Below are 26,682 nucleotides of genomic sequence, written 5' to 3' on the forward strand. Positions count from 1 at the left end.
GCAAAATTGAAGGGAAAAACATTTTTTTCAAGTTATTTTTACTTTTGAAGGCAGTTTGCTATGTCATGAAGTTGGCAGGCTCACAGACTAGCACAGAACAAGATGTTCTGCAACCTGTGATCTTCTGCCTGCTGTAAAAGGTTTAATAAGATCTGAAAAATATCAATCTTTTATGAGATGAGATTTCTATCCATTTCCAAGCTAGCGCTTTTAACTCCTCAACAGCTGAACTGATGGAAAAAAGCCCTTTTAAGTTATTTTGCCAGTGAGTGCTTCCTTGAAAAAGAGTTTGAAGGGGCTTTAGGGCAAGAAAAGCCCATTCCCCCCCCTCTCTTTTTGCCCCTGGAGAAATCTGGCAAAGGCAACAGCCACATCTGGCTTAGAAAGTCATTTTCTGGTTTATGAGCTAAATAATTGGCCTGAAGTTATAGAACACCTCTCATTCAAAGAACATCTGAGCAACTAAGCTGAGCAAGACAAAATAGAGGCTACAGATGAATCTCTGAATCTCTTTAGAAATCCATCAAACCCAGAGAGAAGATCCCCAGTGCCGTATGATGGACCTTGTGTGAGGATCAATAGGGACCATTCTTAATGAAGAATCTCTTTCATAAAATGACATGGTACTCAACCACAATATCAGGCTCAAGCAGTTCTGCAGTGCAGGACTGATTTTGCTGGCTGAAGACTAGGAGAGGTCATTTAACCACTAGTCAAATCCTCAAAATGAATCAGAGGAATGGTAATAAGTGCAACTTTCCAAAATAAAAAAAAGAGAAAAATAGGCATTGTTTTACTTTTTTAAAATTGTCCTTTATTCACCAAATTAAATATAGATTGAAACGAATAAGCTCGTTACAAAATCAATTGCAATTATGTATTTGAATTTAATGTGCTCAAATCTCCATTTCTTGCTTCTCCACAGATGTTAATATTCATAAGATACTAAAATCTGTGAAATGTAGAGATTAGCAACGTTGAAATTAACGTCTTGATTTAAAGCATCCAAAGGTTTTAGAGCGATTTTCCACAAGCCCTTCATGAGGAGAGAAAGTCAATGTCCAGAATAAACCTAGAAGAGAGAGAGTGAAAAGTGGCTTAGATGGGAAAAAAATTAAAGGCAAAAATATTTTAAAAATGAAATTATAACAGTGGTCATCAACTGTTAACTGGAGTTGTATTACATTCTTGGAGAAAATCACAAATGGAACATTTTGCTGATTACAGACGTACAAACTTTATAGCAAAAGAAAAAAAATCATGTTTAAGATCATCCTTTATGGCTAGCTGTATACGATGAGAATTGAATACAGCAGAAGGCACTGAGTTCGAAAGGCCCATCATTGAAAAGTTAATTTCAGGCATTCCAGATTGCATAGGTTATAACTATAATCCATCGTGACAAAATACTTACCTACTTATTGATAATATAGAAAAATGTGGGATAGACAGCATCACCATCCGATGGATCTGTAACTGGCTGGCACACCACATTCAGCATGCAGTCCTCAATAGAACTACACCTTTATGGAGAGAAGTGTGCCGTGGTGTACCCCAGGAGTCTGCCTTAGGCCCAGCATTCTTCAACCTCTCGATAACAATTTAGATGAGAGAATAGAAGGAGAAGTCATCAAATTTGCAGATGACACCAAGCTGTTAAGAACAGTCAGCGCTTCAGAAATAGGCTTCAAGTTTCAGAAAGAAGTTGAAAGACTTGAACACTGGCCCCTAGCTAACAAAATGCAATTCAGTAGCGAGAAAAATTAAGGTTTTACACCAAGGCAAGAAAAACCAAATGTACAGGTATAGTATAGGTAGTAAAAAAGGTAAAGGTTCCCCCGCACATGCGTGCTAGTCGTTTCCAACTCTAGGGGCCGGTGCTCATCTCCGTTTCAAAGCCGAAGAGCCAGCGCTTGTCCGAGGACGTCTCCGTGGTCATGTGGCCGGCATGACTAGACGCCAAAGGCGCACGGAACGCTGTTACCTTCCCACCAGAGTGGTCCCTATTTTTCTACTTGCATTTTTACGTGCTTTCGAACTGCTAGGTTGGCAGAAGCTGGGATGAGTAACAGGCGCTCACTCTGTTACGCGGCACTCGGGATTCGACCCGCCAAACTGCTGACCTTCTGATTGACAAGCTCAGCGTCCTAACCCACTGAGCCACCGCCTCCCTTAGTATAGGTAGTACCTTGCTCAATAGTAGCGACTCTGAGAGGGATCTGGGGGTCCTAGTGGACAACCACTTAAGTCTGAGCCAGCCGTGTGCGGCAGCTGCCCAAAAAAGCAACGCAGTCCTAAACTGCATCAAGAGAGGGACAGTTTCAAGATCACAAGAAGTGCTAGTACTGCTTTAATACTGCACTGGTCAGACCGCGCTTGGAATGCGGTGTCCACTTCTGGTCACCAGGATACCAAAAAGATGCCGAGACTCTGGAAAGAGTGCAGAGAAGAGCAACAGAGGTGATTAGGGGCCTGGAGGCTAAAACGTACGAAGATGGTTGCTGGAATTGGGTAGGTCTAGTTTCCTGAAAACAAGGGCCAGAAGTGACGTGATAGCATTGTTCCAATATCTCAGGGGTTGCCCCAAAGAAGAGGGAGTCAACCTTTTTCTCCAAAGCATCTTGATGGCAGGAGAAACAACAGATGGAAACTGGTCAAGAAGAGATCCAAGTAAGGAGGAATTTCCTTACAGTGAGAACAATCAGTGGAACGGTTTTTTCTCCAGAAGTTGCAGGTGCTCCATCACTGGAGGTTTCCAAAAAAGAAATTGGGACAGCCGATTTGCCTGGAATTTGTGTAGGGTTCTCCTGCTTGAGTAGGGATTTGAACTAGAAGACCTCCAAGATTCCTTCCAGTTCTGATATTCTGTATTCTCCTCGCTCATCTGGCCACGGGAATTGTACATTTGGAAGGCAGTGGGCCTGTTAAAGAATGTGTGTATTAGTTAAGAAGCTGGTTCAGGAGCTTTAAAACGCATCACTTGGTGTTTTAAGCAGCCAGTAACGTAGGATGGTTAATCCTTTCTTATTGTCTCTCATATGTCGCGTGTGTACAATTTTGCTAACTCAAGTTACGGACTAAAACCTATTTATGTGGCTTGACATAAAATAAATGCAAAAGCATAAAAAAATAGTCCTCCGGGAAAGGGCGGTATATAAATCTAATAAAATAAAAATAAAATAAAAAGATGACTCCTGACTGCAATCTGGGTTAAGTGTATGTACAAGCAGGGAAGGAGCATCTCTACCAGGTTTCACGGGTGTTTTACGAACACAAGAGAGCTGACTAAAGGTGTCGGTTGGATTTGCGAGCTGCCTTGAGTCCTCGCAATAAATACATTTGATCATTTCTGCTTAGATGACTTTTCTCTGTAGGACCCGCGCGTCAGAAGAGGGAGGGAGGGAAAGAAAGAAGGAAACAAGAATGAAATGCTGGCTTTTTGTGTTGGAAGCCTTTACAGCAGATGTATTTTCACATCAAACGCCATACAAAAAAAGCATAAAGACAGCCTGGGCACCAGAGGAAAAGCAGACGAGGATGAAGCCAAGGTGGGAAAAAAACCCAGATCTGCTTCCCTGAGCCCAGAGCAGGAAGCGGCTTCTAGCAAAGCTGATCCAGAGGCTGAGTCACTGGCTCCCCAGAGGCGGAGACCAGACCTGCTTCTGATGCTATCTGGAACCCGGATCCCGCCCGCCTGTGACACAGTCAAACAGGAAGTGGTGCGTGATAAAGGGAAACAACAACACTCTGTTCAGCCCCTGCCTGGTTTCTCCTGCCTTCAGTTGATGGTTGGATTCCCGCAATAATGTCCTAGCTTCCAAACCCAGGTTGCTGAAATGTAACGGCTCCGTCCCCATGAACGTGTCACGTCCCAGGTAAATAACATACCGGCTTAAGTGCAGGTAGTCCTCGACTTACGACAGTTTGCCTAGTAATCGTTCGAAGTTAACAACGGCCCTGAAAAAAGTGACTTGGGACCATTTTTCACACTTACGACCATTGCAGCCTCCCCAGGGTCGCGTGATTTACATTTGGTTGCTTGACTGACATTTACGACCGTCGCAGTGTCCCGAGGGGGGGGTCACGCGATCCCCTTTTGTGACCTTCCGACAAGCAAAGTCAATGGGGAAGCCAGATCCACTTAACAACCACGTGAGTAATTTTAACAGCAGCAGTGATTCACTTAACAAACGTGGTGAGAAACATTGTAAAATGAGGCAAAACTCACTCCACAACTTTCTCGCTTAGCAAACGTAAGTTTTGAGCTCAATTTTGGTCACAAGTCGAGGATGACCTGTCCTGGGAACCTGTTCCCACAATATATCGAACCAGAAATGATTCAGTCTCATTTTAAAGAGAAGCATAGAAACAAGAGTTGGATTGTGCCATCCAATCTGATTTCTTACGTGTAGAAATTTAATTTAATTAAATTAAATTAGAAAGTACCTCTGGCAAATGAGCTACACAAGTTCCCCCCCCACACACACACAATATTGTACAATATTCATTTCTGATTCATAGGTTTAAGTTCCTACATAGCACATCCGACTTGGTTTCTGTGTTACATAATTTTCTGGGTTTGCCCAATATAAACCGGGCTGAGCTGGTGCACCTTGGCTAAATCATACACTCAACCCAATCCTGGTTAAAACTGGGGCGGGGGGGGAGAGGCTTAGCATGGGCTGTGAATTCAGGTGTTGGTTCTTGGACTAGCCTAATGATGAGCAAACCTATCCTGTTCAAGGGAAACCAGTAACTTGGTTTGCTTCAGTTAACCATGGGCAAATGTTTGGGCAGCTGTCTCCAACACACCCCAGCTCTCGTCACATCCCAGGCATCTTCATAATCTGCGGATGGAGAGACCTGCAAACCGGGAGGTGAATTATGCTGCACCTCACCCTTAGCACCGAGATCAAGAATGCTGCCTCGTGCACTACATCCTCTGGGTGAGTCACCACCAGGTGATCTGCAGAAGTGATGATTGTCTGAGTAAAGGTCATCCCTCGAGCCGTGCCTGAGCTAGTGACCGCAGCCGGGCTCCCCGCTCCGTAATGGAGAGGAAGAGCAACAGGAAGTACACAATTTTGCCATGTTTGTATTCCCTGCCCCGAGTCTTGCGAACTGCTGTACAAGCACTTGAGCGAGATTCTCCATCTCAGTCAGAATAGAGCTGGAAGGGACCTTGGAGGTCTTCTAGTCCCACCCCCTACTCAAGCAGGGAAACCCTATTTCAGACAGATGGTTGTCCAATCTCTTCGAGCGACGGGGCACCCCAACCTCTGGAGGCAAGCAGTTCCACTGGTTAATTGTCCTAACTGCCGGGAAATTTCTCCTCAGTTCCAGGTTGCTTCTCTCCTTGATCGGTTTCCATCCGTTGTTTCTTGTCCCGCCTTCTGGGGCTTTGAGAAAATAGGTTGACCCACACACACACACACACACTTCCTCCTCGTGGCAGCCCCTCCAATACTGGAAGGCTGCTATCATCTCCTCAACTGCTTGTAGAATTTTTATCACCAAGGTGCAAACAAAAGTGAATGCAGGCTATATAGAGGAAACTATAGCGCTAAACAACTTGGGAGCTTTGTGAATGTGGTTCGGTGACAAAAAAAATTGCAATGATGCCTTTTGGTGAACTGTTTCCCTTCAAACCGGCCTAAGTAGTAAATTACAAAGAGATGGAAGTACTCACCTTCTCCTGGTTATTGTCACAAAATCAGGAAGCTGGCTGTCCTAAACGAGGTAGTTAGTTCGTTGGAGCCAAATGAGGCACTACACAACCCTCTTTTTAAAAAAAAATACGACACAAAACATTTTTGTAAAAAAACGAAAGAATCCGAATGTAGCAAGTTGAGAGGAAGGGACTAAAAACCTCCCCCTACAGCCCAATCTAGAATGGGCAGCTCTATTAATAATGCCTTTCCCATACATTGAAGTCTAGATAAAAGCTCTCATTACATTATTTATTTATTTTTAAAAAGGGTGTTCTAGTATCACTTTACTTAACTCCAGGGACCTAGTTGAGTCCACTAGTATTTGGCCAGGCCTTACTACTGCCTGGATGAGAAATCAGCAGGAAATTCAAAGGCTGTGGCTAGACGGGGAACTGGAAAAACCTGAAAAAATGCAGTAGCAAATCCACATACTAATGCCAAGAAAACGCCATGTAATAAACAGAGGACTTGGAGCTTGGTTGAAAGAAGACAAGATTACTTTTTATGGAGGTTCTCCCTGAGGCTTGACTTGCCCCCAGTCATGGCAGCTGATCTTGAAAAACTGAATAGGGTTAGACCTGGTTAGCACCTGGATGGGGGACCATGAGGAAATCCCAGCGGGGGGGGGGGCAGCTGAGGAAGTTAGAAAAAAATAATAGAATTAGAAATTAGAATTTGAATTGAATTAGAATCTGGAAGGGACCTTGGAGGTCTTCTAGTCCAGCCCCCACACACACACACACTCAAGCAAGAGAACCTGTCCTACACCATCATGGAAAACAGCTGGAGCATACTTCTTCTATGCTTTTGACAAGAAAGCTGGGCACATGCACAAAATCTAGTTGCATTTGGAGACTTAATTATTTGCAATGGTGGTGAATATCTGTCGCTCGGGAGTAGGATGAAGGTGGAGGTTCGTTCTCCCAAGCTGGCGGGTTGGTTTCTGAACGTTTCATTACCAGGCTAGGTAACATCCTCCGCGGAGTTTGAGGGGGTGCCCGTTTCCGTGTTCTGCTTACAAGGACTTTTGCGTAGTCAGCAGGTGAAGGATGTTACCTAAGCCTGATAACGAAGCGTTCAGAAACCAACCCACCAGCTCGGAGGACGAACCTCCGGCCTCAACTTCAATTATTTTTTGAACTCTTGCTTTCATTAAACCCGCAGGTGAGGAGCAGCTTTCCCAAAGTAGTCTTTTTTCAAACCTGCCTTATGCATTAAACAGAAGGCAGAGAGGCTGGCTTCTTCCGTGTGAACGCTTGGCACCGTTCAGAACTGCCAACTCGAAGAGGTTTGGGGAAATTGAGCAGAGGGCCCTGTGTAGACATTTGTAGCAGCAGCTTTACCCCCCTCTGGCGGACCAGGTTGGGAACAGCAACAAGGATCCTCACGGCCGTGTTCGTCAACAGTTGGAATTCACCTGGAGCACACCCAGTAATGTCAGTCACAGCTGCCCCTTAGTGCCGGGATTCATATCCCTTTTCAAAATGGGGCTCAGACCTGCCGCAGCTGGGTCCCCCGGAAAGAAAGAACCTCGACTTCTCCTTTTGGTTGAAGTGATAGGTACTTTTACAAAGGGTTATTCGTTGCAGCAAAACCAGGCTAGAACTAAAGTTCCCGCACAGAAGGTTAACCAGGATAGAGCTGGGAAGGGACCTATCCTGCTCAAGCAGGAGACCCTAAGCCATTCCAGGCAGGTGACTGTCCAGTCTCTTCTCAAAAGCTTCCAGTGTTGGAGCACCCGCAACATCTGGAGGCAAGCTGTGGTTGCTTGTAGAAATTTTGCTCATTGTTTTCATCATCCTAATTTGGGGTGGAGGTATTACACGCGCGCACATTGGCCGGGTGGTGCTTCTCCCCCCCCCCCTCCCCATTGTAACAACACAGCTGTCCTATTTTATTAACGTAGACCTCCAGTTCCTGTGAATGCAACGGAAGGTCACATCACACAGTCAGGCTTAAAACACATTTTTGTTAAATCTGAGCAGCAGGGTCCAGCCACAGTTAGTTCTGGCTTAGCCAAACCTATGAATTCAATTTAGGGTAGGCGTAAAAGCGCAAGCACGTGGGAAACTAATAAACTCAGAAGGCATATAGGGCAGGTGCCTTTTTTAAATTCTTGTTTTTATTGCAACAACCCCCGAGATAAAAGTCAACAGATGGACATACACAATCCAAACACGGATGTCAGGAAAAGACACATTGCATAGTATTGGTTTTAAACAGGGGGGGAAAAACAAAACACTTTTTCCCAAATGGAAATTCAAAGGGCATAGAAACCAGCCAAATGCATTTCTCTTGCCATTGGACAAAGAGTAGGAAATAGCAAACAACAACAACAACAACCCCCACAGCACACAACTCTCAAGATGCAGAGGAAAGATCCTCCCCCTCCTCAACTACACAGCACATTTGCAAAACAAAGTAATGCTGTGCTTTGCTCACTCTGCCCCACAGAACATCTCGGGTGCCTTCCTTCCCCTCCTTCCAAAGGTTTGAGCTATAAACACTAATTCACAGGCAAGATGGGGATTGTGGGAGATTACTTTCTTTTTTTTCCCCCTGAAAATCATACAGAAGTAGGGAGAAATCGGCAGTTGAGGATCACGACTCACGGTCAAATGAGTCTGGGGGTGGAAAAAAAAATGTAACCGTGGCGCTACTGCGACAGGGAGAACGGATCTCTTGCGGCAGTTCTGCGGCAGACCAGGAACAAACTCAACCTCTGGGGTCTGTGGTGGCTTGGTACATTCTGACCGCCCCAACCCTTTGTAAGACCGAGCAGAGGAAGGAAGTCTGACACTGTCCGAAAATAAGACACAGGAGGGGTTGGAGATAGAGGTAGACAGCAGGTTAACCCCCAAAGGCAGAGTCAAGGATGCTGGCCTTTTGAGTCACCTTGCCCCAAAGTGGCCTGGTCCCATTTCTACCCCCTGGAACCAAACAGGGATCAGCCCTGTTCCAAATTGTCAGCCGCCCGGACGGCTGAGTAGGAGGTAGGGGCATTTGACAGCTGGCGGCCGAAGAAGGATGTCGTGCGTCGAGGTTTCACCCTTTTGATCTCTCTCCCTGGAGGAAAGAAGCAGCGTACACACAGATAAGTAGAGATGTACCAACTCTACAACGATCAGCGTCTGGGTTCACACATCGCAGCCTAACCGGGGTTTGTTGGAACACGTTCCGGTTGGTGCACAAAGCCAGGAACTCTTTTAATTTACAAATCACATTGGCCCGGAGTCATGCAATCTCCAAATAAAACATTTAGCTCCGTGAGCACACTGGGGTTTTCGACAGCCTGTTACAAATTTGGTTTTCTTTCTTAATTCTAGGGACAAAGAAATTGCTAATCAATCTCTTTCAACGTCATTCCCTTGGACACCAATATTGATTATGGATCTTTACAGTTTTATAGCTCTGTGTAAGCCTTACTAACGTAATTATTGCGTATTTTTAAACAATGACTTTTAACATATTTCTGGAAGGCCTCATTAGTTTCCCGCCCGCCCCCCTTTTACAATGTTGATAAACTGGTATGGTGGATATGGCCCATTTATCACAAGAAGCTATGTTCCCTCCAGCTTTCTAACAGCATACCTCACTTTTATTGTGTTTTTATGGATAGCCCTGTGCAACTTCCATCAAAGCCTCGGAACGTTTCATTTTTATTTTCCACAAATGCCTTCAGGTTCCCCAGAAAACTCAGGAAATTCTGACTACGCTTGAAAGTAGAATTTTGCTTCTCAGCACGTCAATCTTCTTATCCCAGTCACCAGACTAGATATGAATGAGTAGGTAGCTCAGCGGCTGCTACCTAGAGTTAAATTTCATCCAAAGAAGACACCAGCTGGTCCAAATTGAAAGAGTTGTTTAGTTCAGCCCCATTTCTCACCAACAGGAAAAGGAAAAGAGCTCTATGCTCTATGCTTCGTATTGCCCATATTTAGTAACTTAAGTATGTCCTAAGCAAAGGAAGTTCTAGTGAGCTGACTTAAATGGTTAAGGCTTTTTTCCTAAGAAGAGTGCTGTTGGATGAGGCTGAGGACAGACGCCCTTGAGTATCGTCTTTCTTAGAAAGGAAACCTGCTCAGATGCAAATGTTACAAGTATTTGCACTGGCAACGTCTTGCTCCGAACTCTCTCTCTCTCTTTCGTTTCACCAGCTTACCTTCCTCAACATAGTCGATGGTGGCTAAACGCTGCATCCGGCTGCAGACCGCACTGGACTGTCGCTGAATTTTGGGAGGCTGCTGATCAGACGTGGGGACCGCAGCCGTGGTGGGCTCTGAATCACGGCCCTTGGCAGACCTGTTCAGCTCAATGCAATATTCAATTAGACTACTCATCAGTTCGGCCTGGGAAGAGAGAGACACAGGTCCATTTAATACAGTCATTGCCTTTTTTTTTGAAACGGCACCTTCCCGGTAAGTTAAAAAGGGACCGAATCGTCCTAGGATGCTAGATGACACACTGCATTAGCAATACTTTTTCCCAGTTGGTTGCATGATGGGAATAAAAAAAACCTCCCACTGTTCTGTTTTATCTGCTTAGGACTTGGGACTCCCTATAACCAACCAAAAGCTGGAGAGAGAGAGAGAGCAACTGAATATCTGAGACTCTCCACTGCAGAATTGCGTTGATTGCTGAGATTTGCCATCACAAAACACGCTTCACGATGCTGAGTGGCTGCAATGGCTGGGTAGAAAAAAAGGAGGAATACGTGATCTAATGAAGCCTTGCCAGAGTTCTCCTGTGCAAAAGCTCACGGCCCTTCTTGGAAAAAGCAAGCAGGATGTCTGCATTCTCCAAATGCAGTTCTCATCCAGTTCTCACCATTAGGTAACCGTCAAAGAGTCATGTGCAAGGAAAGCTGGCAAAAACATGTCACACTATCGGCATGGAATGTCTAACCAGGTAAGCAAAATGTGGAAAGGAATGGAATAGAATATACAATATAGAAAATTAAGTTGGAAGGGACCTTGGAGGTCTTCTAGTCCAACCCCCTGCCCTTGCAAGATCTTAACACAAAACGCAAGGTGGAGTGCTCCCTCTGGAAGTGGCTGGCCCAGGATCCTAATTTAATGGAATAGGAATAGGAATAGAATATCGAATATAATACAGAACAGAATTCTTTATTGACCAAATATGATTGGAAGCACAAGGAATTGGTCTCCGGTGCATAAGCTCTCAGTGTAAAACAGTAGATAATAAATAAAAGGCACAGTTGCTGCAATTAACATAACATAATGATAAATGTAATTATTTTTAGCAGACTGTGCAAACCTACCCTGCTTGGATCGTTCACATTTCAATGTACAGGTAGTCCTCAACTTACGACCACAACTGAGCCCAACATTTCCGTTGTGAAGTGTTTTGCCCTTTCTTGCCACAGTGGTTAGGTGAAAGACTGCAGCCGACGAGTTAGTAAACTGGTTGTTAAGTACCTCTGGCTTCCCCATTGACTTTGCTTGTCGGAAGGTCACAAAAGGGGATCACATGACCTTGGGACACAGCAATGGTCATAAATGTGAGTCAGTTGCCAAGCGTTTTGATCACGTGACCATGGGGGCTGCTGCAACGGTCCTTAAGTGTGAAAAATGGTCGTAAGTCACATTTTCCGGTGCCGTGGTAACTTCCAACGGTTGCTAAATATTTTAAGTCGAGGACTACCTGTATTTGACAAGCCAGAAAACAGGTTAACTGTCATCTAACTTGTTACGTGACTCACACACACATAAAGCCCATTAAGGTTTACTATCTCTCCCAGCATGCACCTACTTGCTTAGAGTAAATCTTGAGCAGTTTGTTGACTTGCTGGCCTTCATTCTCCCCATCAAATTCCAGCCAGAGAATATGTTCCTCCTCGCTTGGAAACGTGTGGTCCCATGACAACTCCTGGAAGCGCAGGCCCAGCAAAACACACTGCAAGGAAGACGTTTTATTCAGGAGGCGAAATAATCAAGTTTTGTCCCATCCAGGATCTGGGTCTTCATAGCCCTCAGAATCTGAAAGAAAACCTACGGGTAGTCCTCGGCTGACGACCACCATTGAGCCACCATTTCTGTTTCTAACTGAGACGTTGCTTAAGTGAGCTTTGTCCTGTTTTACGACCTTTCCTGCCAGAGTTGTTGAACGAATCACTGCAGTGGTTAGATTAGTCAGACGGTTGTTTAAATGGATCTGGCTTCCCCCTCGACTTTGCTTGTCAAAAAGTGACAAAAGGGGACACTGCCGCCGTCATAAGCCCGAGCCAGTTGCCAGGCTTTTGAATCTTGATCACTTGACCATGGGGATGCTGCAACGGTCACAAGTGTGAAAAAATGGTTGTAAGTCTCTTTTTTTCAGTGTCGTCGTAACTTCGCAGTGTCACCAAATGAACTGTTGTAAGTCGAGGACTACCTGTACTTTCAGCATCACCAGGGCTCTGCTCAAAATGCACAACCCTCAACAAAGAGACACACAAAACAAATTGCTCTAGAGATATACATGGAACAGGGTTGCTGGATCACAACTTCCCCCAGTCCCTATGTAGGGTCCTCTGTTGTCCAATAGCAACACAGCTTCATTGTGCTTTACAGCCCTCTCTAAGCAGTTTACAGAGTCAGCCTTTTCCCCCCAACAATCTGGGTCCTCATTTTACCGGCCTCGGAAGGACGGAAGGCTGAGTCAACCTTGAGCAGATCAGGATCGAACTGCTGACTATGGGCAGAATTAGCCTGCAATACTTCATTCTAACCCATGTGCCGCCACGGCTCTTCTAACTTGTAAGTCGAACTTGTAAGTCGAATGCATAAAAGGGTGAAGAACCCCACCCCACCCTCTCAGGTTTATACCTTCTCCTTGCTGTCAACGATATAGACGCCCTCCAGGCTGATGGCCACTATTACGGCTTTGCGTCCACTCCGATGCAGCAGTCCCGGACCCGGCTTGTCTATTTCCCCAAAGAAGAAGGCACAGCTGCAGAGACAGGAGGCAGACAAAGAGAGCTGGGGTGGATGCAACACCTGGACTCTAATCAACCAGAACAGAGCTGGGAGGGACCTCGAAGGTCTTCTAGTCCAACCCTTGCTCAAGCAGGAGACCCTCGACTATTCCAGACAAGTGGCTGTCCAATCTTGTCTTAAAAGCCTCCAGTGATGCAGCACCCACAACTTCTGGAGGCAGGCAGTTCCACTGGTTAATTGTTCTCACTGTCAAGAAATTTCTCCTTAGTTCCAGGTTGCTTCTCTCCTTGATTAGTTTCCGTCCGTTGCTTCTTGTCCTGCTTTCAGGTGCTTTGGAGAATAGCTTGGCTCCCTCTTCTTTGTGGCAGCTCCTGAGATATTGGAACACTGCTATCCTGATGTCCCCCCTAGTCCTTCTTGACTGGCCATTCCCAAGTCCTGCAACCGTTCTTCCTATCGTTTAGCTTCCAGGCCTTTTAAGCATCTTAGTTGCTCTTCTCTGCACTTTTCCCAGAGTCTCCACTCCCGGAGCTGGTGCACTTTAAGAGATGGAAAGTACCCCTCCCCACCTATTAACCGAGTTCATGCTACATGGGCTCTGCTAAGCCAATGTTCAGTTCAGTTCACCGGGACAGCCGATTCCCTCTCTGGTTCTTGCTAGTTGGGAGAGGAATCCAGTCCCCAGAACGCTCGGTCACCCTGGCCTGGGATCCTGGGTCTCGTATTCCAAGCTGTCTGGCAGCTGTCGTGTACAGGCAGTCCTCAACTTAGGACCATAACTGAGCCCCAAGTTTACGTTGCTAAGCGAGACATTTGTTAAGTGAACTTGGCCCCATTTTATGACCTTTCTTGCCCCAGTCGTTAAGTGAATCGCTACAGTGGTTAAGTTAGTAACACGGTTGTTCCGTGAAACCGGCCTCCTCATTGAGTTTGTCTGGCAGGAGATTGCAAAAAGGCGATTCACACGATCCCGGGACATTGCAAGCGTGATAAATACGAGTCAGTTGCCAAGCGTCTGAATTTTGATCTCACCTGGCCACGGGGATGGTGCAACGGTCGCAAATGCGAAAAAGGGTCCTAAGTCACTTTTTTCACTGATGTTGTAACTTTGAATGGTCACTAAATGAACTGTTGTAAGTCGAGGACTACCTGTATTGGAAAACTGCTGAAATGTAAGGACATTGCCTGTTCTATTCTGCTTTTTGTTGTTCTCACACCTCTCCCCTCTCCCAAGGCTGCTGATGTCATCACTCGCTTGGGACATTCCTGTTGCTCATCCAGTTATAGTTGCAATTATGGGAATTTTAAAAAATCCCACCGCTCTGTGGGAACCCAGACGCTCTAAAACCAACCACAAGCCGGAGAGAAACAGCAACTGCAAATGCAAAACTTTCCATGGTAGAACTCACTGCTGAGATTTGTCAACACAAAATACACTTCACAACCCTGACTGGCTACAATGGCCAGGTAGAAAAAAGGAAGGATTCATGATCTAAGGAAGCCTTGGCAGAATTCTCATGCGCTTTGTGGCCACCAAACCTACCCATAGTAAGGAAGCTCGTGGCACTTTTGCAGGTAGGCGTGGTACAGCCTGAGCAGCGTGGCGTGTTCCTCAGAAGCCCCTGCCTCCGGGAGCTCGCGAAAGGCCTGCAGGAGACCCTGCTCGTTGGCAGGCAAGCGGGAGACGGCTCGTTTCCAAAGGCTGGCAAAGCACTTGTGGCCTCTGTGGCAAAGGTGGGAAGGCAAGAAGGAATCCAGTTTCTCTCTGGGGAAAAAAAATTAAGAGAAATTTAGCCATGCACGTTTTCTTACTCCATTTCTGCTTTATCTAGGACAACTTTCCAATACCTAACTCCAATCACGCCCATTCCCTTCTAGCTGAGCTACAAGCAGAGGGATTTTTAAATGCAGACATGCTAAATAAAGAACACGAGGGCTTCATGTGATATCACCCCAGCCATTGTGTTTGATAAATTAGGGTTTATGGCTTAACCCGTCCATGGGACCCAGCCACTTGTGGTCTACCCAAGCGTGTGAAATCATAGGTTAGCATGGTACACTGTGTGGGCCACACGCTTAGCCATAAATTACAGTTTGTTAAACCACATTATGGCTTGGCACGATCAATGAAGGAAACCTATTTTGGAAGGACAAGGACAGACTTGGTCCAATCCCACACTCTAGTTTGAAATACAGTTCGTTTATGTTTAACTGCTAATTAGCCTTGGGAAATCACAGAAGCCCATTGTCGCTTGGGTGCCACCTACTTCAGGAAGGAAGCCGTGTGCTGCTCCGGATTGTAGGGGCCCAAGTTGATCCGGCACACCAGGGCTCCCAACGCATCACAGTCGGCGAGCTCACACGGATACCGTCCTCCCAGAATGTTGTACTTGGCCTCTTCGTACAAGAGTCGCAGGACGTCTTCATCCTGAATCTGGAGAAAAATCGATACAGAATCCCACAACATCAAGCCTGGCACACACAGAGTGTCGTCGTTCTGACAAATGAAACTCTTCCAAAGAACTTTACCTTTAAAGGATCTTTTATTCGAGTAGCATAACATCAACACTTACATAATCGAAGCCAAAAACTGAATTTCCCTCCCCCGGGCACCTAGTATCAAAGCACAATTCCCTCCTCCAATTTACAGTCATAAATCACATTCCCCAATTAGCTCGAAGCCCGGGATTCCTCTTCAGCTCTCCAGCCAGCCAATTCTTTATCAGCTCTGGGCTCAGTAACCTTGATTCCCAGGCTAAGTTTAGTGTTGTTATGTTGTTACTCTCATTCACATCCCCCTCCCTCCCTCCCTCCCAGCATCATCTAACTCTACAAGCAAAAGGGAAAAAGATGGCTACATTTCGATCTGTTGTCAATGCAAAAACATCCGACATTAGCAGCGTTGACACACAGATAGTCCTCGACTCACAACAGTTCATCCAGTGACCGTCCAGTTACAATGGCACTGGAAAAAGGGACTTGCACCCATTTTTCACACTTAACGACCATTGCAGCGTCCCCCGGGGAGGGTTCAATTCAGAGGCTTGACAACTGGTTCATATTTACGACTGTCGCTGTGTCCCACAGTCACGCAATTTCCTTTTGCGACTTCCCGACAAGCAAAGTGCATGGGGAAGCCAGATTCACTGGGGTGACTCAATTTATCAACTGCAGTGCCTCACTTAAGAACTGAGGCAAGAAAAGTGGTAAAATGGGGCAAAACCCACTTAACAACAGAAACCCGGGGCTCCATTGTGGTCCTAAGTCAAGGACTAACTGTACTTGGAGGGGACAAGGAAACTCCAGGGCAGGACTGAGAAGTTACAAACAAAAAACAAAAAAGCTTGTAAGCCGCCCGGAGTCTTTGGAGAAGGGCGGGATATAAACGGAATTAAAATAAAAATAAATAAAATAAATATCCCAGAAGAGAATGTCAATTCATTTCTGTACTATTATTGTCAAGGAAATTACATGGGCATTTTGTAAACTGCTTTCAATCCAAAGTGAACTGCCTGTCACGGCTTAATGTATCGATTAATCCCTTTTCTGCATTCTCAGCATATACTGAAGATGAAACAAAGGTTTTTACAATTCCATAATGACAAGAAAGACAGCAAGTGACTCCAAGATAAAACAATGATTTGGGTAGAAAAATCCCATTTGGGGAGGGGGATAACCCAAATCCCCACACCTTTTAGGTTTAAAAAAAAAAGAGACTTCTAAGAGCAAAGGAAACGAAGCCCTCTTCAGCAAGGATGAAACAATATTTGGGTTCCTGAAATGAAGCGTTGAAACTTTGTGCTGCAGCTGGCAACTACTCAACTGGTGGAACGGGGGGGGGGGGGTATACAATAAGGCTTGGAGGGCCGCATCCTGCCCTGAGCCCATCCGTGGGTTTTGCAAGGATGAGCCGGACGTCTCTTTGAACTCACCTGCAGCTCCTTCCTTCTCAGATAAAAGATATTTCTACGGAATTGAAGCGACGGTTCATCTGCGAGAAAGTCAAAAAGAAAAAGGGGAGAGGCTGTGATTTAAAATCCTGGCTCTCTTGGAAAGAATTCAAGAAAGGCCTGGCTGATCTCTCTCTATCACACACACACACACACACACACACACTCACACACACACACACACAGAGGTAACGAAATGCACAAAATGGAGACCTATGCTTTAGTCCTAGAACTGGACTATTTATTTTTATGTACTTTGGCAATGCATAAAATCACCTTAGAAGAATACAGGTAGTCCTCGACTTGCAACAGTTCGTTTACTGACCGTTTGAAGTTGCAACGGCACTGAAAATAGTGTGTTTTGGCCATTTTTCACACTTGGGACCTTGGCAGCATCCCCACGGCCCCGTGATCAAAATTCAGATTTAGCCTGGCAGCTGATTCATACTTAGGACGGTTCCAGTGTTCCCCTTTTGCGACCTTCTGACAAGCAAAGTCAACGGGGAAGCCAGATTCACTTCACAACCGTGTCCCTAACTTCAGTGATTCACTTAACAACCGTGGGGGGCAAAAGGTAAAATGGGGCAAAGTACTCTTAACAAAGCACCCAACTTTAGCTACTCCTGCATGTTGCACCACCTTGGATGGTAGGGGCAGAACCGCAGTGAAAGGAAAGCTTTTTTTTTTTTTAGGATGAGAGAAAGGAGGTTTGCGCGTGTCACAGTAGCCCACGGAGATGCAAGCACCTTCAACAAACTCATCCACAGAGCAGCTGGTGAAACGGAAGAGCAGCTCCTGCCACTGCCGGCAGATCTTGTACGGTTGGTGTTTGGGCTTCAGCTGAACCTCTGCAAGACAGAAAGAGAGGAGTGGATTCAGATGATGGGCTTCTAATAAGGACATGCTTCTGCGGCGTCTCCACTTGATTTTCCGTTTCATCCATCCTACTGAATTTTAATTAGCAAAGACTCCTGGCTCGTACTTTTTCCCCAAGAGTATCCTTTGCTGAGAAGAAAGCGGTTACAGATTACAGCGAGGAGAATCTGTTGGCTTGGGCTTCAAAAAGATGCCATTAACTTTCCCTCTTCCCTTATTATCAGTCAATGTCCAATTAAACGTTCTCAGGTTGTTTGGGAAATGGACTCTCCGCTCCTGCCTTTCCCATCTCTCCACATTCCTTTTGCTAACCTTTGCATTGGATAGGTGTGGCTCCCGGTCAGGGCTTCAATCCGAATCCCCCCCCCACTTTAACCACCCACATTCCAATCTCTTCCCTCCCCCCGTTGCAAGTGTCAGGCTGGCAAGATGTGATGCGAAGCAAGAAGCAGAATGCAGCCATGACACAGGCGTCGACGGGGGTCTCAAACTGTTTTTGCAAAGCGGAACAAATCCAAGGGGACAATTGCAAGCATGCTGAGCCCCCGGCAAAATACTGAACCAAGGTTACCACAATCCCACGTTTGGCACGCTGTACTTACTGCCTCAAGGTCTGCACTTCGTGCAGGGAAGAGGATTATCTGAGACAGAGCAAAGGCTTCTATGGACAGGGCAAGCCAGAGAAGAGCAACAAAGATGATTTAGGGGACTGGAGGCTGAAACATATGAAGGACAGTTGCAGGAACTGGACACGGCTAGTCTAGTGAAGAGAAGGACCAGGGGAGACATGATGGTAGTCTCCCAGTATTTGAGGGGCTGCCACAGAGAAGAGGTGTGGGAGGGGTGTCAACCTATTTTCCAAAGGATCCGAAAGCCAGATAAGGAACAATGGATGGAAACCGATCAAGGAGAGATTCAACCTGGAAATAAGGAGAAATTTCCTGACGGTGAGAGCAATCAACCAATGGAACAGACGCTGCCTTCAGAAGTTGTGGGAGGCTTTCAAGAAGAGACTGGACTGCCATCGGTCAGGAATGGTATAGGGTCTCCTGCTTGGGTGGGGGGTTGGACTAGATGACCTACGAGGTCCCTTCCAATTCTGTTATTCTATTCTATTCATTCAGCTTTAGTCTGGCGACTGCTTGCCCTTCACCTCTCTGCCATCTCAGCCAGTAAAGCTGCTGAAGCTCAACCACAGGGTGCAGCTCCAGGCCTCCTTGGGAAGGGTGGGAATTCTGAGCCTTCGGAGACTCACCAAGGAAAGGGGAGACCAGCCACAAGGAAAAGATCTCGAAAGCAGATTCGGGCAGCTTCAGCACATCCACCACCATCCGATGCAACTCGTGAGCTGTGGCGGAGGGCAGGTTGTCCATGCTTAGACGCACCACGGTGTCATCGACAAGATAAACCAGGACATCCTGGGCTGAAGGGGAGAGAAAGGAAGAGCAAAAACAAAAAAACCACAACAGTTGCGGTATTCCCCCAGCACGCAACCCGATGACTGAACTAACTTAAGTTTTCCAGGTTCGCACAAATTCCTTAAACAAAAAACAAATCCGCCCATCACACAAAAAAAATGAACCTAACTTTGAACTAATAAAAGCTTCTCATATTATGCAATTGCGGGCCTTTCACAGAGGTGGTAGTTAAGTCCGGCATAGCACCCAGGTGGGCGAGGACAGAACATAAAGCAAAAGTCCGTTACTAAATTTTTTTAAGAAGATAAGACAATCCTGAATGGGATTCGTGCCTCACGCAGCCCCGTCTGCCAGGAGACTCTGTATAGATGGGGCGTAGTGTCCTCCCCTGTGAGGTCTCATGTTAATCTGTAGATCACATCATGACCGGCTGCAAGCTGAGGGCATATACCAGTTCAATACAGGTAGTCGTCGACTTATGACCACAATGGAGCCCCAAAATTCTGTTGCTAAGCGAGACATTTGTTAAGTTTAATTCTGGCCCGTTTTCCAAGCTTTCTTGCCGCAGCTGTTAAGTGAATCACCGCGGTTGTTAAATTGGTAGCATGGTTGTTAAGTGAATCTGGTTTTTCCCATTGACTTTGCTTGTCAGAAGGTTGCAAAAGAGGATCACGTGATCCCGGGACCCTGCGACCAATTGCCAAGTGTCCGAATTTTGATCACGTGGCCCTGGGGATGCTGCAATGACCGTGTGAAAAACAGTCATAAAGTCACTTTTTCAGCATCATCTTAACTTCAGCGGGTCACTAAATGAACTGTTGTAAGTCGAGGACTGCCTGCACTTGTTTTTTTTTAGTATGGTCTAAACGGTGCTACATTTCAGTGGTTAGATGGTCATTGGGGTATTTGAATATAGATCTTTTTAACATTCGTATTTGATGGTGTTTTACTAATCTAAGTGAAATGTTAATATATATTGCTAGTCTGTGCATGATACGCCATACAATAAACAAATACATTTAAGAACACTTTTATTTTCAACTCATACATCCTTTGTTGGGGGGGGGTAGGATTTTCATTTCACTCACCACGAGGACCGGTGGAAGAGACGCTACTTCGCTGAGACCCATGGTCCCCACTGGGGGGTGCCATAAGTTTGTCCCCCTCCATCTGTAACCCAATAGAGAAGAAGAAAAAATTGTATGCTTGAGAGCAGACAAAACATATTCAGTTCTAAGCCAAAGGCAAAGGGCTTTCTATCTTGCTAAGACGTTACAATGTGTATTAACAGAGTATAAAGATCTTCTCTGACTTAACAGGACATTGTAGCATAAAAACCTAGGCAACATGCTGTATAACAAGGGCTGGAGTCCCCCAATTCCAACTGACATCAGGCTATTCTACCTGGTGCAGATTATTTTTTCCAGTACCTCTGTAACTTTGAACAGTCACTAAATGAACCGTTGTTAAGTCGAGGACCACCTGTATTAATATGAATGAATGAACCTTTATTGTCAAAGTACAACCATGTATACATTGACATTGGCTGAGCCTCCCTTCGTGCCCACCCCCCACAACTCACAGTGACACAAACCCTCCATCTTATTACACCATGTGAGCTAATTGCACAACACACCGGCCTCGCAAGTCAATCATGCATAAAGTTCATAAAATTATTTCCCGTTCAAGAGCCTGACAGCCCACGGATAAAAGCTGTTCTTCAGCCTGTTGGTACGGCTGGCTATAGCAACAAACACCCATATGACGTAGCAAACCTAATTTGACAGGGAATAATATTTATATGTTACTTACATGTAAGGCTGTAGGTCTGTACATATGTGGTATGTAGTATGTTTTAAATGTGTTACTTGTGTGTGTACCCTTTTGAGAGGAAGCAACTCAATTTCATTTTTAACGGGGTGCCGTTGTGCCCACAGGAAAAAAATGACAATAAAGGTTATCTAATTGGGATTAAGGAAACTCGGATCAATTAAAAAAGCCAAATAGCAATAAAGCTCACATCCTAAGAAAAGAGGAGAGTGAAACCAGATGAAGAGGTTACCTAGCTGGGTAGTGAAACGTCTGCAAGAAAACTGCCCAGCTCAGAGAGCACCCAGGAGCCCGCATTTTTTCTCCTCCTCCTCCTCCTCCCTTTCCACGAGCCCCCTTCCCCTCTAGCGCTGATGATGTTACTAAGTTTGGGTAGTGAAAGGTCTGCAAGGAACCCACCCAGCTCAGAGAGCACCCAGGACCCCGCAAAACAACCCCCCCCCAAACTTTCCTACCTCCTCTGCGTTTCCTTGTAAGCTTTTCTGAACTTGCCCCTAGGACCCCACCCTATCCACCATGACGTCACCCCATTCCTGTTAAATGATTGGCCGCTGCTTGCCCTCGTCTCCCTCCTCGGCCCAGTGACGGCATTTGGGGAGGGACTTAGGAAGGACGGCTGTACAGTAACAGGAAGTGCGGGGGGGGAGGAAACTGGGCACGCCCCTCCGTTAGGTGGCGCCCCCTCCAGGAAGCAGCCATGTGGGCGCAGCAGCACAAGGAGAGCAATCAATCAATTAGAATAGAGCTGGAAGGGACCCTGGAGGTCTTCTAGTCCAACCCCCTGCTCAAGCAGGAAGCCCTAGAGGCCTAGACCATTTCAGACAGGTGGCTGTCCAAAGCGTGATAGGTTGAACTCCAGCCATGGAGTTCATAAATGTTTAATAAACAGTAAAGGTCTCCCTGCTTTAGAGCAGGGATGGGCGACTAAGGAAATTTTACCGCCTGTGGACTTCAACTCCCAGAATCCCTCAGCCAGCAGGTGCCATAGCTGCCCTTGCCTGCTTTATTAGAGCGCGCGGGGGGGTCTACTAAGACTTGCATGTAAAACCCCACTCCGGCCGGAGCCCTGAGAATCAACCCCAATGGAGCTCTATTGACGACATCGGGAAAAGGGAGGGGCCAACCTAAGCTAGTCAGTGCGCATGCGCTAGCCTGGGCCCCTCCCTCCTTGCTTCCCAGGCATCTTGCTGACCTGGCTGAGGAATTCTGGGAGTTGGAGTCCACGAGTCGCAAAGTCGCCAAGGTTGGAGACCCGAAGGGGAAAAGATGCTCTCGTATACGTCGCGTTGCGAGTGAGCGGAGGAAGGTCCGCGTTTCTGCTCGGCTTTTCCTTGTTCCCGGGAGAGCGGTGTCCTAAAGGTACGTCGACCTCGTGTCATTAAGCCACGGTTTCCCGACCTGGCCTGCATTCCCACGACACATTACACGCAGTGCCTGAATTGCTCCTTTTCCTGCTGGCGGAATCCAGGGGGTACGTTCCGCTATCAGTTGATGACCCCAACCGGGTTTATGCAAACAGACCTGCATGAAACAAAAGCTTTCTTTTTCTTTTTTTGGTAAAACTAGCCATTGATCTCATCCACCGAGCCGGATTCGCAAAACATCCTGAACAATAAACAAAGCAAAGGATTTTTGATGATCCCGATTGTGCAGAGCCAGAGAAAGGGAGTGAAAATGGCTTTCAGAATACCACAGTTTATAGCCTGTTTGTTTATTACTGGATGGTTTGCAACCGAAGTTAAAAGGAACAAACTTTTGAGAATGCACCTGCTCATTATTGCAGCGACCCAGCGAAGTGTACTGTACAGGTGGTCCTCGACGTACGGCCACGACTGAGCCCAAAGTTTATGTTGCTAAATGACAAATTTGTTAAGTGACTTTTGCTCCATTTTACGACTTTTCTTGCCACATTTGTTAAGTGAATCACTGCAGTTGTTACATTAGTATCGCGGTTGTTAAGTGAATCTGGCTTCCCTATTGCATCAAGTGATCCCGGGACACTGCAACTGTCATAAATGTAATTCAGTTGCCAAGCAGGTGAATTTTGATGACGTGACCATAAGGATACTGCAACGGTCGTAAATGTGAAAAACGGTCGTCACTTTTCTCAGGGCCGTTGTAACATCGCTCACTAAATGAACTGTTGTAAGTCGAGGATTGCCTGTACATGTAATTCTCGACTTATGACCACTATGGTGAGTGCTCCATCGCTGGAGGTTTTCAAAAATAGACTGGACAACCAGGTAGATGGTTGGACTAGAGGACCTCTGAGGTCTCTTCCAACCTTATGATTCTATATTGTGTTCCTTCAAAGCTTGAACTTTGAAGTTCAAACTCTCCACTTTTTTTCCTGCAGGATTCCAGGGTTCCTTTTGAAGACAAAATAATGCCTAAAAGAAAATGTATGTTTACTGAGAAAACCAGGCGCAATTATCCTGATTTTCGCAAAGGTAGAGATGACTATGAAGCAGAGTGTCTGGTCTGCAAACCTGGCACGTTTGTGTCAGTCGCACATAAAGGTCCTGGGGATCTGGAGTATCACATGTCGTCTGACAAACACAAGAAGGCACACAACGCATACAAACGCAACAAAGCAATAACACGGGACAACTGGTCTGCCAAAACAGACTTTTTTGTGGATCCAGACAGTGAGGCAGAGGATGCTATGACTGAGGGCAAGAGCACTTTAGCATTCCACACAGTCATGAATCACAGCACCGACAAACCAGGGGATGGTAGCTCCGACTTATTGCGAAAATTATTTTCTGATGCAGACCTAGCTCAAAAATTTTTCAGTGTCCAAACCAAAAGAGAAGGGATTGAAAATTGTGTGCTTGCCCCACACATAGATATTGTTGACCTGAAGGCCCTGGAAGAAAGCTGCATCCCTTTCTGTGGGGTGGCCATAGATGACAGCAATCACAGGGCCCTGAAAATGGTCCCGGTGCTCATCCAATATTATGACTACAGGAATGGCGGCTTGAAGACCAAACTGCTGGAACTTCAGGAAACACCTGCCGAGACGGCCGACGCCATTTCGGACTATCTCGTCAAAGCTCTTAAGAAACACGGATTGCTTCAGAAATGCGTGGCCTTTGCGGGGGACAACCGCAACACCATGTTTGGCGAACTTCGGCAAGACGAGGAAGCGAGGACTGTGTTCACCAAGTTGAGGAGAGCCCTCCAGAGAGAGACTTTGATTGGAGTGTACTGCCCGGCCCACATTTTGCACAACTGCATCCACCACGGAGCAGACGCCCTGGAGGTGGACATAGAGAACATCATTCTGAAGATCTACCAGTACTTCCACATATACGCAGTGCGGACCGAGTCCCTGCAGGAATACTGTGAGTTTGTGGAGGTGGAGTACAAACGGCTGCTCTCCCACAGCAAGACTCGGTGGCTGTCCTTGTTCCCGGGCATCACGAAGCTGCTCCAGATGCATTCGGCCCTGAAGTCCTTCTTCTTGGGCCAGAGCAACCCACCCACCGTGCTCAGGAACTTCTTTGAGCACGAGTTCAGTGAGCTCTACCTTTGGCATATGCATTCGCTGATGAATGCCTTCCACTTGCACATCGAAGAGATGGAGCGGGAAAATAACTCCGTTGTGGAAGTGATGAGGACGCTGGACTCCGTGCACACCATCCTGCTCGACCGAAGAGCTCAGAACTTCATGTCCCTGACGGTGAAGGGGATGCTGGCGGACAAGCGCAAGGAGGGGCTGGAGGCTGAATGTGATGCCTTCTCCCATGCGGTGCATCGCCTCTACAGTCACTGCATAGACTACCTGGAGATGTGGATGGCGTCCCTGCAAGAGTTCTCTTGCTTCGCCTGGATGGCCCTCAGCGACACACCCAGCTGGGGTGACGTGGAAGCATGTATAACGTACTTAAGTGAGAAGGGTCTGGAAATTGACAATATGAAGTGCTCCTTTCAGTTCAACAATTTGAAAAAATTTGTGGAAGCTTCCAGCGATGAAGAAGAGTTCCAACATCTGCTTTCACATGAAAAATGGACCAAATATCTTCTGAATGTCAAAGATGTTGAATGCTGTTCAGAACTGTTAAAAATTGCACAGTTCTTCTTTGCAATTCCCTCCCGCAGTCTAAATACTGAGCGCTTCTTCTAGTGCAACTCCTGTTGACTATGGTTCACACTTTCCTGAAGGCTTTCTGGCCCCACAATAAAATAAAATTTTAGAGGCTCCTGTTGGAAAGTCAGCTATTCCCTTTTTGATTTGCTCTAATGAGAAGAAAAAGATGGGAAGTTTTTTAAAATTATTTTTAGTTTACAGTATTTGAGAATTTGTATGTTTATCAGGTTGACAAATTGAAAAAAAATCCATTGATGTAGATTTTTGTTTAACTCATTCCTGCTGTGGTGTTTTGGGCTCCATACCAAGTTTATGTTAGCTGCTATGAATTCCTTTTGTATTTTTTTTGCTATACAGGCGGAATAAAAGGCTTGGATGAATGTATTGCACATAATCTAAAGCACAAAACTGTAAAAAAAATGAAGATACTAACACACAACTTAGGGCTCAGCCTTAAGAACAAGTCAACCGTGTGTTATTCAAGCTACAATTAAAACAATTGACAGCTTGGTTTAATATGTACACCTCATTGGTATTGCACCGTTCATCAGCCTAGACAAGACTTCTCTGTTTTGGGGGGGTTATAACTATAACCTACCACCCCCAGTCAGCCTGTCATGGGAATTGCAGTCCAGCATATAATTTGAGCCATATGAATGCAGTAGATGGGCCTATTATTGAGCCAATTAAAGATGTTAGGCAAACCCAGCCACAGTCCCTCCGTTAATCCGGAAGGCAAAATCCATTTTGGCAGCAGCTCAGAGGGAGTAAGAGTTTTCCACGTGAAAAGAAACGGCGATGTACACGGACTCCGGAATTTTTCCTCAGGCGCCACCTCGCAGCGTTTTCGCGCCTTTTCTGACACGCGAGTCTCTCCAGGCCTTTTCCTCCCTCGCGCTCACACGCGACTCGCGAGGCGACGGTGGGAAACGAGCCCAGTTTCCCCACCCTCCCTTCTCGGGGCAAGAAGGCCGGTAGCAGAAGGAAGCGGCTCGGGGAGGGGACCGTTTGCGGCAGCGGTGGAGAACCACGGCCCTTTTGTGACTGGTGGACTTCAACTCCCACAATTCCTGAGCCGGCCATGCGTCTTTTTGAGCGGGGAAGAAAGCGCATGCTCGCGCAGGAATTCTGGGAGTTGAAGTCCACCAGTCCTAAAAGGGCCGCGGTTCCCCGCTCCTGGTTTCCGGCCTCCTCTTGAGCCGTTGCTGGCCCAGAAAAGCGTATCTTCCCTGCCCAGATGCTCCCGACGAAGGAAGAGCAAGCGCTCTCCTCCCCGCCCAGAAAAGCGCCTCCGCCACCCCCGCTGCCGGGCGCCCAGGAGAAGCAGTCGGCCTAGCTATTCCTTCAGTCGCCGCCTCCTCTCCGTTCTGCGCCTGCGCACTTCCGCCTACCCCCGCACGCGAAGCGGTGAAAACGGGGCGGAGCGAACTCCAGGTGAGGCCGCCAGTGGGCGGCGGGCTCGAGAACCTGGCCGCAGAATTACAGCGCCGGGTTCCCTCAAAATTAACGCGGGCGGGCTCTTTCCACCCCGGAGCGGAAGGTCTCGGAGGTCTCTTTTCCCCCACCCGCGCAAAGCCACGTTGACGTCACGCGGAGGAAGGCGGAGTTGCGCACCGCGGAGGGATACCACGGTCGGGAGGGGGTCAAACGACACGGCGTCGTGTCACGTCCCCAAAGGAAGGGGGCGGAGCCTGCTCCACCTTGGCCAAGACCGGTTTCCGGCAGCTTCAATGGAGCCGCGGGAGCTCACTGCGCATGCGCCACTGGTCGCCTGATCAAACTTAAGACGCTGGGCAACTGATTCATATTTATGACGGCTGCAGTGTCCCGGGGTCATGTGATCCCATTTTGCAACCTCCTGACAAG

General features: G+C 46.7%; 2 protein-coding genes across 9 annotated transcripts in view; one reads left to right on the forward strand and one right to left on the reverse strand.

Moving 5' to 3' along the window:
- Positions 1 to 865: 865 nt before the first annotated feature.
- The window catches only part of FRMD8 (FERM domain containing 8), a 28,483-nt gene continuing 2,666 nt past the window's right edge, over positions 866 to 26,682 (reverse strand). The window contains exons 1-11 of one of the 7 annotated variants that reach the window (XM_083374232.1): positions 20,706 to 20,744; positions 19,982 to 20,063; positions 18,731 to 18,898; positions 17,346 to 17,447; positions 16,582 to 16,640; positions 14,917 to 15,083; positions 14,193 to 14,414; positions 12,539 to 12,662; positions 11,484 to 11,627; positions 9,874 to 10,060; positions 7,410 to 8,777 (exon numbers count right to left, since the gene is read on the reverse strand). In XM_083374232.1, the coding sequence (XP_083230358.1) occupies positions 8,659 to 8,777; positions 9,874 to 10,060; positions 11,484 to 11,627; positions 12,539 to 12,662; positions 14,193 to 14,414; positions 14,917 to 15,083; positions 16,582 to 16,640; positions 17,346 to 17,447; positions 18,731 to 18,898; positions 19,982 to 20,063; positions 20,706 to 20,729 (1,398 nt within the window). In that variant the 5' untranslated portion in view covers positions 20,730 to 20,744 and the 3' untranslated portion in view covers positions 7,410 to 8,658. Of the gene's footprint in view, positions 1,073 to 7,408; positions 8,778 to 9,873; positions 10,061 to 11,483; positions 11,628 to 12,538; positions 12,663 to 14,192; positions 14,415 to 14,916; positions 15,084 to 16,581; positions 16,641 to 17,345; positions 17,448 to 18,730; positions 18,899 to 19,981; positions 20,064 to 20,529; positions 20,624 to 20,705; positions 20,745 to 21,178; positions 21,228 to 26,682 lie in introns of those variants that run through there. The other 6 variants (XM_083374233.1, XM_083374234.1, XM_083374231.1 and 3 more) reach the window with 6 other exon arrangements.
- On the forward strand, positions 21,871 to 25,222 carry LOC310647508 (uncharacterized protein). Of its 2 annotated transcripts, none has more exons than XM_083374824.1 (2): positions 21,871 to 22,082; positions 23,080 to 25,222. In XM_083374824.1, exon 2 carries the CDS (start codon positions 23,110 to 23,112, stop codon positions 24,850 to 24,852), a length of 1,743 nt encoding a protein of 580 aa, XP_083230950.1. In that variant the 5' UTR covers positions 21,871 to 22,082; positions 23,080 to 23,109; the 3' UTR covers positions 24,853 to 25,222. The 2 variants fall into 2 exon arrangements, with proteins under 2 accessions (XP_083230950.1, XP_083230951.1); XM_083374825.1 differs by lacking the exon at positions 21,871 to 22,082 and adding an exon at positions 22,375 to 22,740.

This window comes from Vipera ursinii (genome assembly GCF_947247035.1).
Source record: "Vipera ursinii genome assembly, chromosome: 15".
In the NCBI taxonomy this organism is placed as follows: domain Eukaryota; kingdom Metazoa; phylum Chordata; class Lepidosauria; order Squamata; family Viperidae; genus Vipera; species Vipera ursinii.